This window comes from Mauremys mutica, chromosome 25 (genome assembly GCF_020497125.1).
Source record: "Mauremys mutica isolate MM-2020 ecotype Southern chromosome 25, ASM2049712v1, whole genome shotgun sequence".
Taxonomy (NCBI): domain Eukaryota; kingdom Metazoa; phylum Chordata; order Testudines; family Geoemydidae; genus Mauremys; species Mauremys mutica.
Window position 1 is genome coordinate 9,799,625 of NC_059096.1, and position 12,557 is coordinate 9,812,181.

Sequence of the window (12,557 nt, forward strand, 5' to 3'; positions counted from 1 at the left end):
CTCACTGACAACATTTGATACTGGCCACTATGTAGATACAATATTGGTACAAGAAACCGCTGACTCAACACAAAGTCAAAGGACTCTGCACCCCATCGTTGACAGGAGCATCTCACAAATACCCTTGTGCAATAGTGACTCCAAAGGCTCTGTAACAGTGTTAATAAGATTACAACAGCAGACTGCGAGTGTATTTTAGCTTCATATTATCCTTAAATTAACAAAATTCAATGTTAAGTAGTCGTTCTCGCATTCACCCAGTTGCACAAGAGGTAGGCTATATAAGATCACCTACTCACTGCTAAAACACCACAGACTGAAAAGCGAAGAGTGGCAGACAACTGGATCTCCTTAGTTAATCTAAGTCAAACTCACTAGAAGTAGACCGTAAAACCGGAGCAAAACAAAAATATGTAGATACTTAATACTCATGATCTTCAACCAATTGAAGACCATTTCCTAATTTACTCACCTGTCAAGCCCAGAGTTCGAGATACTGTGTATTCCTACAGTACTGACTGCACCAGATACTTGATACCTGCACTGTAATGTATTAAAGGGGAAATATGATCCAGAACTCAGCACTTGGCTGGTAAGTGAAGTAGGAAGTTATCTTATCGTGGGTTTAAACAAACTATTTAAATTTAGATACTGCATTACTAACGGGCAATCTTAATTGAAATTAAAAAGTAACTGCAGTTCAACTTTGTTGCTTTAGCAGGTTTTTTGAAGTTCTTAGTCCAAATATAATGAAAGTAACCAAGAGGAAGCATGTAATACTATCAGGCCTTATATTTCCTTTGCATTCTACAGGTCAGTTTATATAAATCCTTATCTTCTTGTACATATTTCTAAAACTTCACGTATACATGAAGTGTGAAGGAGGGTGGGGAAAGACTTGGACTTTTCTAAGCAGGCTCCCTTTTATTTTGGTCTGCCCAAAACTGCAACTGAAAACAGCCACCAAGTACTGCAAACAGCAACTGGGGACTTAGTTTCACAAACCACCATTCTAACTGCAGTAAAACCACCCTCCTTTTTTTATATCTTTAAGAAAAGCATCTGTTATAATGAGAAAACCTCAAGTAGGTGGGCCTTGCAGGATGCTCTAACATCCATATGACTTAGACTCAGTCTAGATTCTTCTAGTAATCTGTTCCACACAAAAGCCCTGAACTAGGAAATCTTCATCTTCAGCTCATAGAATTCATTCTGGGCTTTGTTAGCCCATTCACGTTTAGCCTATAACGGGTGACTATTAGGAACAGTGGCTGCTTACCTCCAATTCTTTATCACTCAGAGAGCCCACGCTGCACAAGCTCTGATTGGAAGACTCGCTATTCAATGGACCCTATAGGTGGAAAAACAAAAACAACTTAGAGACAGTTTTCATATAAGGCAAGAAAGCTGTGGACATGTCTTAGCTTCAGTTCAGCCTTTAAAACCCTTTGCAATGACAGTCTCATGCTCATTTGAAATATCACATTCTAACCACCATGGTAATGTTAGTAAAGGTCTAAAACAATTAGCTTGTGAAAGAAAACATTTTGAATTGCTGAATAGCCAAGCAAAGCAGCTCTTCCTGCAAGCACCTGCTTGACCCAGGGCTAAGAATTTAAAGGTATTTTCCATTTGGCAAGCTGGCTATTACTGCTGCCATGTGTTAGTTGTACTGGTTGAGATTGCAGGCAACTTCTCTTGCTACACTATTTCAGTCATCCTTGACTGACCCAGAACTAGAGATGTTTGCTCCCATCACACCAAATATTAATGTCCGAAAGCAGACTTTGGGCCAGAGTTACAAAGGTATTTAGGCACCAAAAGATGCTGATGGTCACCTCGTGGGATTTGCAAAAGTGCCTAAGCCAATTAGTGGTCCATCTGCATCATAAGGCATCTAAATACCTTTGTAAATCTGGTCCAAAGACTGCAGCAAATCCAATCTAAAAGGAAACTGGAGTGAATCACACAAATTTGCTGTTGCAGTTAGATGTAATACCCTCACACAAGATGATTTTAATTAGCAAATAGAAAGGGTAATGAACATGAAGCACATTTTCCAACCAGAGCACTGTATAGGCAGCATTCTGGATTTCAACATTAACATCACCTCATGGCTCACTGAAAGAATAAGCCTCGCTTTCTGGCCAAGAGAAACCTCCTCCCTTGGTGTAAGCTATATCTGCTCTACTTGTGAGGCACCCAAAATCAAGAACTCTGATGCACCATCACAGAAACGGCATCACCACAGTAGTTCATTATTATACCAAGTTAATTCTCCGTATGAGTGAAATGGAGACTGTGCCGAAATAACAGCATGACCAAGCCAGATTTGTGAGGAAACCCTTCCCCCCCACCTCAGCTTTATATACAGAACATTCCAGGAGTACTAGCACAACTATGTTTAAATAAAGTTAAGGATGTGATGCATGCCAGTCAGAACCAAAAAGTTCAAAGTAAGGCCAAATTTCAGCTGTTGCAAATCTATATTACAACTTTAATGTTAAGCACTGATTTGTTTATCTGAGTGCGTAAAGAGGCATAATAAGGTGTGCCGGAAAAAAAAAAAAGCTACACTGGAGCAGTTTGAAAGACTATATTTAGGACTCTACATTAAAAAAAAACTTTAGATTTGTGAAAAGTTATTTTCTAGACCATATTGCAAATTATAAATCCCTTTACTTCCTCCCCAAAACCATTTATCAGCACAAAAAATGGTTTTACGCTAAAAAAATGCATTCCCCTAAAACACGACAATATAAAATCTAGCTGGTTTTAAAAATTTATTCACAGTAAGTTGTTTCTTGACAGAATCTTGTACTCCAATTACCACCCGGGTGCATTATTTAAAATGACCAAGTGATAAACCCCTGACAACAAGATTTAACAGTAGTGCCAATGCTAACCTTTGATACAACCTTCAAGCGGCACTTATGGCAAGTGGTGACAAAAGGTTAATCTCTTTGCCCATGTAAAAAAGTTTGCTTATAAACTTCACAAATGATGCCCTCTAAAATCCATCATTTCCTTTTATAAACCTGAACCTCAACAGTACCGTCGAGACGTCAGCATTTGGTACAATGTTAAAGCTTCGCTTCTACACCTTAATAAAGCTTATTAGGTGCAGAAGTGTCTCAGATTTGTTCCCTGCCTCAGACATATTAAGGATCTATATTATGATGACGATGAAAGTGAATGTTCTTCCCACAATCTCGCTGCCTCCATTTCACTCATGGAGAGTGAGCGACAGAAACATATGTTCCTAAAAGGCCACATTTGAGCTTTTCAGAGCAGGTTGTGCTCAAGATATTGCATTTGTTTAAGGAGGTTCTATATTTCATCCCACTGACTTGTATTCTAGAACAGCCCAGAGGGATAACATGATGTAGGCTATGGGCAGTCAGAAAAAGATATGTAGAAATGTCAGATGTGTAAGTATCCTCAATGATGTACACAGACCAATCCTATTCGGTTTGAGTTAAAAAGTTGTTTTCCTAACTGCTCACCTGAAAACTCAACGTGGAATCTGAAAGTCATGCAGTGTTCTTCTGACCTTTGACACCATCACCAAAAATAACTATTCTGCATCTGAACATGGCTGGTTTAATTAAGGCCTAGGTACAACTACGCAAGAGCAAGCTAGAACTGAATCTGTTTCACAAATCACCAGAATAGTTATTAAATTCTAATCAGTTTTTTGAAGGACAGAATTCAATGCTGAGTTTAGTTCTACCTTACTTTCTTTATGAGGCTTCTCTCAAAAGCAGTACTCCTCTTGAAAATCACAAGAGACAAATATCCTCATGCCTCCAACACCAAAAATATACGGGGAAAGAGAGAATGGACAAGTAGTCCATTCTTCTATCTTATACCATGGCTGAAATCAAAGTATATTCAGGCTTCAGTTTTACATGAATAGCAAGATACACTGCATTTAAAATGCAGCCCTAGAAGATAAACAATGATTAACAGGGAACAAGCCTGTCTCTACAAAAGCAGTTTCTCAGTGAAACCTAGGCTCCCCCTCCTCTAGTGGTTTATATAGCACCTTTTATCTTAGGCCCTTAACCATAGTTTATAGACAAGGAACTGAAGTTAAACAGCTGGTTTATGTATCACAAGGCAAGTCAGCAAAGGACTCTGGAACAGAACATCGGTTTCCTGACTCCCAGGCCTCTAACTATTAGAGCACATTGCCTTCTCTGACCACTAGAATATATGCTAAACAGGAGCGGTGAAGATTTCTGATGACCCAGAAAGCCTAAGGAACATAGGTAAGTTCTCAGCTAAATCTCTTCTCACAATGCTACTTGAGTTTCCCCAGTCATCTAACCAGACGCCCACTGATCTTCATGGTGACATGAGAAATCAAGTGCTTAGCAAAACTATTTATAGCAACAGGTTTAGATAAATAGTCAGTAAGAGTCTACATTTGAGATTTTTTTTCCCCATTCTAACTATATGTAGTTCCAACTCCTATATTCATTCCTGTTTTTTTCCTATTTAGTTCTGTGTGTCTGACATACGAACAAATGTACAGTACTTAATTTCCACTCATCTTGTGACTGTTTAAAATTCAAAACTATACTAAAATTAGGCACAGAATCAATCCAAAGAAGATAGAAGATCTTATCAAAGAGAGCAGGGAGACAACGCTTGGCATGGAGTATATAAAACCAAATAAAAGTCTGGCGACAACATATTGTCAATTCCCTTACGTCACTTTTGGATCAGGAGATGTTTGCCAAAGATCTTCCTTGCTACTAGGAAGTCCAATGGCACTGCATTTTTGGCTGTGTTACAGCTGACTAATTTAAGAGTATTGTTTCAAGATAATACTCCACTGGAGAAGTTTTGCCTTAAGCCGACTCATTTAGTGTAACCAGTGCAAGGAAATGGGGGTCTGTCACCATCTTGAAGTATAGGCCATTTAAATAAAAAAAGGAGTTTTTGGAGGGTCTACCCAATGGCAAGGCATTTCTCCACAATGGCATGCCTTGCTTCCCGAGGAAGTAATTTCCTGCTGATATAAAGCAGGGTGTTCTTCCCCACTTGTGATTCACCTGGTGGAGCACTACTCCAAGGCCCACATCTGAAGTATCTGCGCACAGCACAATCTTCATATTGTAATCTAGCTGCAAAAGCACTACTGACCTGCAAGAATCATCCGTAAGGGTTTTGAAAGCCTGCTCACATTTGGCAACTCACACAAGCTTGTCAGTCATTTTCTTCTTTGTAAGAACCACGGGAAGGGTTGCAGTCAAGCAGTATTGGCTGACATGATGATGGAAATAACCCGTAGTCTTTAGGAAAGCCCTCCTCTAACATTATTTAGTGGAAGTGGACTAGCTTAACACCCACCTTGTCTGGCTCCAGTTTAAGTCTGTCCATTCCCCAATGTGAAATAACTCAGTGGACATCAAACAACAATTTGCAACACACTGTACATGAGCCTCTCACAACTTGGTTTAGATGGTTCTCATCAATCTCGACCACAGTGAACTAGCCCAAAGTTATTTGTACTACATTCACCATCTGCTTGAATGCAGTGGATGCATTCCTCATGGTGAAAGGCAACATGAATTCTACAAGGAGTCACAAAGGATAATTTTGAATAGCAAACTCTGCTAAACACTCCTGTCAACTCAACTGCAGAAGAAGGACACTCAATTAGACCAAACTAGGATGATCCTTCTCGGGTGAACCAAACCTGTGCAACTTCCATATCTGCAAGTCAACAGGGAAGCAAAGAGGCTATATAAATTGATCACACACTTTTAAATGGAAAGAAGTGACCCTTTCCAATTCCCTTGCAAGTTAGGGTCACTTACACAAATTTGAACCAAGATAATCAAAAGGTGTGAATTACAGCCGATCAAATTACTTTTGTGCTAGTTAGTAAGTAAACATGTTTCACAAATATTCTTCCTTATTTCATGCTTTATTTACCTCAATATAAGAGGTATAATATAGTCTAAGTAAAAAAGAAAGACATCCTTCACACACAAGTGATATTTGAAACTTCTGCAATGCTGGTTAAAACTAGACCTTTCCAAACATCCAGTTAAAAAGATAAATATGCTACCAACAAAGTTTCCATAGGTCACCTCTGCTGCGTTTGAGAGGCAGGTAAGTTTACAAGTTTGACTCACTTTTCAATAGTTACCTGGTTTTCAATCTCCCAGGTTTGGTTTACATTTGAAAGTTCTATTAGCATAGGTACATTGGTGAGGATGTGATAAAACCACACCCCTGACTGACATAGTTACGCTGACATAACCCTCAGCGTAGACCAGTGGTTCTCAACCTATTTACCACCGTGGGCCGCATATGCAGCTCTGTGTGTGTTATGCAGACCACATCCACACAATATGTATACTACCTGTATGGCTCTGAGGATGTCACATGGGCAGCAGGTGTATGCTGACTGGGTTGCAGGTTGAGAACCACTGGTGTAGATGCAGCTATGTCAGCAGAAGAGTGCTTCCATCAACTGAGCTAATGTTGTTCGAGAAGTTGGTGTTCCTACACTGACAGAAAAACCTCAGTATAGTGTCCGTAGCACAGACATATGCTAATGCTTTGCACGCTTCTATGGCAGCTACCATCTACAAATTTCAGAGTGCTTTACAAGCACCGATTAATTAATCACTACCTCCCTGCAAGGAAGGTTGTATTCTCATTTTACACATGGGGAAATTGAGGCAGAAAGAGGTCAAGTGACTTACCTAAAGGTCACACTGAGTCAGTGACAGAGCTGAAGTAGAACCCGGATCTGATTTCCATTTTTGTGCTTTAGTAGCTATATATGATTATTTCAAATCCATCCAGATAATTATCAAATCTTCAGGATAAAAAGGAGAAAAAGTACTCTGGGTACTTCCTTTGCTAGCTGATGAGTCCATTTATATAACACAGAACTCCTACTCTGCTGCTCTATGAATGTTTGCATTAATTACACGGTAGATAACTTTTGGGGATTGCATTTTTTCCTAGAGGGAAATAATGCTGTCACTCAACTTTCAGTCCTCTACTTGGTAAATTTACAGCTAAAACAGAGGTCTAATTGCTAAGCTTATTTTGGTGATAAAGGATACGCAATCCTGGATAGACACAGGGTTCATAAAGCAAAAACAGGTTGCAAAATATTGTTGTTTTTATGGAAACAATATACTTTTTTTTGGATCTAGATATCCTGCAGCACAAACACTATTCAGGCTGTATTTGTTTCCATGTCCCTCTTTATTGTATCCTACATGCAAATTCAAAGACAGTAGTGACCAATGCTTCCTGAGTTTTAGTGTACCCATTTGGATCTAGATAATTACTATAGCCAAATACAGAGGGTCAGTGCTGTCTTGAAGTATTGCAGATTTATTTTTAAATTTAGAAAAAAAAATTCTAACAGTGAGTGAATCAGCACAGCTGCAGCAAAGCAAACCAGGACAAGTTTAACTTGTGGACACTGGTTCCCAATAGCAGGCTAGTGGATGACGGGTATGTTACAGTAATGATCCATCCTGATTTAGCCTGAATGATGGAGGCAGGAGTGTATGTGCACTCTCCCACCCACAACCAGCTAGCCCTCTTCATATCTGGTACAAATACCTTGAAATGGTACAAATCCTTTGGAACTATCCCCCTTTGTATCTTACCAGCAGTGAGACAGAGGAAGGTGACTCGAGAAGACACACAAAACTAAATGTTATCCACAGGAATTCAAACTACGTCTTGTCTTCAACACTGACTGACCGAACGTGGGAAACAGAAGTTTAGCTAGAAGTATGCCTCACAATTGAACTTTACTGTTCATTTGCTAAATAAAACTAAGCTATGGGAGCTATTAAATAAGTAACCAAGTACCAGCTCATGTCAGCAATTCACAAAGCAAGACCTTCCTGAATTAACATAGGCATGAATTTGGTAAAGGAATACACTTAAACTGTATGGCAATGCTAGGTGCCCAACAAGTCACCTTTGCTTTGAAGATGTCTAGCTACATGTATCAGAGGGGTGGCCGTGTTAGTCTGGATCTGTAAAAGCGGCAAAGAGTTCTGTGGCACCTTATAGACTAACAAACGTATTGGAGCATGGTCTTTCGTGGGTGAATACATGCATCCGACGAAGTGGGTATTCACCCACGAAAGCTCATGCTCCAATATGTTTGTTAGTCTGTTAGGTGTCACAGAACTCTTTGCCGCTTCTAGTTACATGGTTGTTTCATGTAGATGGAGTTCCATCAACTGCCTAGAAACACTGCTTTCTTGCACCCGTGATTTTGGTTATTTCAAGAGTTTCTAAAAGGGCATGTTCTTTAATTTCTGAGGCTGAGGAAATTCAGTGCAAGTCCACACTGGTTTTCAGGTAGAAACACTCTTAAAAACAGTGTTATTTTCCCAGGTTTGCAAGTGATCAAAAGTTAAAAAACTATATATGCTGTAATTAGTAGTAAGAATACAAACTAGCATTTGTTTATTTTGCACAGGCCTGATTTGTGCTTTTTGTTTATGAATAAATACCAAGCAATAAGCCACATTAATAAAAGGCAGGAAAGTCAATGTTACAGCTGCCTGGCCTACTCACCCGATAGGAAAGCATCTGAGATGACATTTACTTTCTTCCTTTTATGCAACAAACAGCAACAGAATACCTTCCATCCCAAGAGGCTGGTGCCAATCCCACTAGATGGCACTAACTCATTTGAAGTGGCTTTCCTTCCACACCCAACTGGAGAGAGCTAAAATCTTCCTTCAATCTATTAAAAACCATATCATGGGTTTCCAAACATGCTCACTTTGAATTACTGAGATATAGATGCCAGTGCTGAGTGTGATGGGCAGAGATTCTGAAAAAGCACTGGCCCAGTAGAGCATATAGTATCTGGGATTAACATTACACCCACAGATTGTGGTACTGTACCATATTTTATACTAGACAAAGTTTACTACTGAACGTTCGGCCTCTGCTGTAAAGCCGGAAATAATGAGAAACTGTTGTTCTCTTTAGGTAGATCATCAAGTTATGGTTCAACGGCATAAGAATTAGCAAGGTAGCTTTCAGTATTAACCTGAACAGTGGAAGGGCATTTTTCTCCCAATTGTATAACCTCATGCAGTTTTGTATGTATAGTTTCCTCAATCTGCTTAAAGTTATTTCTTTATAAGAAGCGGCTTCCTAAGTTAACAATGTATTAAGGCACTGTATAATATAAAGAGACGGGTCGTGCCCTCAAGAAGGCTACAATCTAAGGGTATCTACACTAGAAATTTGTACTGCTTTATCTATACTTGTATAGTTAAAGAGGTCCAGCACCACCACCACCATTTAAGCACAGGCACAATTATATCAGTATAGCTCACTCCACACAAGAAGGGGAAGAATAATTATACCAGTACAAGTCATCTTCATACCAGAAAAACTGCATCCCATTAGGGTTTTTACCTATATTACTATTTCAGTTTAAAAAAAAACAAAAAACCACACACACACACACACCTAACTGAAAGTTGTAACAGTAAAACTTTTAAGTTTGGACCAGGTTTAGTAAGCTTTAAGTTGCAGACTGTTTACTTACTCTTCTGCTTCCAGGGCTTCATAATACAACTGCTACACAAATTAGTTCAGAAACAAAATATAAACTTGGATAGAACCATTCCAAGCTCTGATGTATTTATTTTGTACTTTTCATAAGAGAAAGGTAAATCAGCTACCGAGTTCCCTCTTCCCAATACGATTCGAACAGGTGGTTGAACCTTTTATAGCAACAGGTTATCTAGTTACATTTCCTTTCTAGCTTGATATGGTCTGAAACTCAGTGTGTTTAAAGTGTGCAAACTGGAACGTTATCACTGTTCCACTGTCATCTTAAGAACTACAATGGTGGGAGAAACGAAGAGACGCTAGTACAGGAGCTGTAACACTATACACACAAACATATGGAGATCAAACCCAATAGTGGTATTTCAAACAAGAGGATGGGAGTTACACAACTTATTACTGAATGCCTGACTCAAGAAATGCAACTTCTGATCAGGTACAAAGTCATACATTAAGAGAAGGGTAGGATTTTGCTAGTAGGTTGTGAACCCAAGAGTATGCAAGCTTCTCTCTGAATAAGCAAATTTTAGTTGAATATAACTGAGCTCGCACAAGTTCAGTTGTTCTCAAAGAAGAATTGAATGGATAAGTTCCTGATGGCCTTAACCCTGGTTACATGCAAGTTCATCATAACGGTGGTCACCTAAGTTACTAATATTTGGTTCCCAAACAAGCCCTTTGAGATACGAAAGAGGTGGGCTACACCGCCTCTGCCAAAAGAAGTGAAGGTGTGGTGCATGGCCTTTTTTTATACTAAAAAAGAGCAAATCTTAAAAACTAGCTCTTCATTACAGAAGAAATTCACACACACTGTGGTGTCCATGCACAGAGAGGCAAACGCCTCATACTATTTTTAGTATTGTACAATCCTCTTTACACCCGCTTTAAAATAAGTTAGTGGACAAAATAAAACCATCAAAGAACAACTTTCCCTTAGTGAAACAGCGCTACTTATGTTTTAAAAAAAAAAAAGTGGTGTACAAGATAGGTCAAAATTTGTGCCTGCTACATCACAGGTACTTTTACTCACTTTGGCAACACCTACTCCAGTGAACCTAGCCTCCAACAGTTCCTGCCGTCGTGGGTCCAGGCTATGCAACTCTTCCATCATTTCTGCTGCTATAGGAGAAAAATATGCCGTATTACACAATGTAAAGAAAAGGGAAAGAACGTATTTCCTGTGGCACTGATGATGCTCAAAAATAGTTGTAGTACCAAGTGACTGTATACAAATAATTTCTGTCATGCAATATAGAATCAAAATGGTCAGGCAGTAAAATGTGACTTGCCACACCAAGGTGTTATTTTAATAAGGGCCTATTCTGGAGAGTTCCATCTTTTGACACTATTACCAGCTATTGGAAATTTCTTAACTTGAATAACCCCAGTTCTACTGCTAACAATGATTCCACCCTCTCCCATTGGGTATTTTGTTAAATCTGTTGCAGAGGAAACAGGGCGTGTGTGTGTGTGTTTGGGGGGCCCCCACAGGTCTGAAGTCTTTAGAGTTTTCTGACTATTGTAGGGCTAAAACACCCTTCACCCTGACAATTCTCAATTTCTGCCATTCCCTGAAGCACTAGATAACCCCAAACGCCACACAACTACCTTTTTGCTTTTGTGACAACCACCTAAGACACAAAACCTGGGTTCTTCCAGAAAAGGGATGGGAGGGAGAGACTGATACTTTTTTAAACCTCTCCCTTTACTGGGCAATATACCAGATACTTCTAGCATGCAAGTTCCTCCCATATAGCTGGATACTTCTGGGTAATTCCAGGTGATCCATTAAAATTGGTACCATTATATGAAAGGTTTAAAAAAACGCATCCTTGGGTAATTTGGGTTAATTCCTGAAATGTACAATTTGAGAGTTAATTGAAAGAAAAAAAAAAGGGAGGAATTGCAGAATTTATTAGAACTGCGAGTCACATCTTGCCAACTGCATTTTAAGCAAGTTGGTAAGTTCCAGAAATATCTGTTCCAGTTTCATTTCTCCACATGAGCGAAAGACAGATAAAATGAGAGAATACAGATTTGCTGTATAAAGATCATCTGCTCCATGGAAAGTTCTTGAAGGGCAGCAAGTGCCCTCTAGAAAAGCCACCGTACAATTGTTCCTTCTATTTACTGTCCATTTTGTCCCCATAAATCTCATTTCCTCTCAACGCTGGAAATCTAAGTTCCAAGGTGCTGAGCGAATCCATTGGGGGGCATTTACATGCACACACTCAGCCCCTGAACAAGCCATAAAACCCCCTAACAAATTGAGACGTCTGATTAATAAAATCCTCTGGTCTCCATTTAACGAAGCTGTCAGTGGTCTCTTTTCATTTGGAAATTAGAAACGCTGGAGATGGGAGAAGTGGGATGACAGGGAAGCAAGCCCACAAACATGCAGCTACTTCAGTCATCTTAAATAAGGGTGTGGAGGGGCCTGGGGCCCGTCTGGCCAGGGGGTCCCAGCCCTGGAGTGACCATGGGCTGGGATATAGGGGTGCTGGGGGGTTCGGGGGTTTGACACCATGGGTGTCTCAGCCTCCCAGGGCTCGGGGTGCCCCTGGGGGAGAGCTGCTGGCAGCCCAGACTCTCAGTGTCTCCCAGGAGCTGGGGGCCCTGCCTGACATCAGGGACCGTGTCTTTACAAGGATGATTTTAGCCTCCCCCCGCACCGCACCAGGTCCCAGCTGCTGCGGCGGCTCCTGCACCTCCCCGGCCTCCCTCTCACCCGAGGCAGCCGCCACCTCAACTGCCAGGCCGGGGATCCGCAGGCCGTGCCCGGCCCCGGCCCGCCCCTTGGCCTCGCGCTTACCCCCGTCGCCCCCCGGCAGCGGGGCCAGGGACCCCCGGGCCGGGCCGGGCCCCGCTCCCCCAGCCCAGCAGCGCCCTAGCAACCGCCGGGGCCCAGGCCGCTCCGCGCCCGCCCTGCCTCAGGCCGCGCTGACCCCGCTCCCCCGGGG

The 12,557-nt window shown here is 40.9% G+C and overlaps 1 protein-coding gene across 4 annotated transcripts in view; it reads right to left on the reverse strand.

Annotated features, from left to right (window-relative positions):
• Positions 1–12,557, reverse strand: part of TLK2 (tousled like kinase 2) — a 55,961-nt gene that overhangs the window by 42,939 nt on the left and 465 nt on the right. For all 4 annotated transcript variants that reach the window (XM_044999648.1, XM_044999650.1, XM_044999647.1 and 1 more), the window contains exons 2-3: positions 10,628–10,716; positions 1,280–1,351 (exon numbers count right to left, since the gene is read on the reverse strand). In XM_044999648.1, the coding sequence (XP_044855583.1) occupies positions 1,280–1,351; positions 10,628–10,708 (153 nt within the window). In that variant the 5' untranslated portion in view covers positions 10,709–10,716. The remainder of the gene's footprint in view (positions 1–1,279; positions 1,352–10,627; positions 10,717–12,557) is intronic.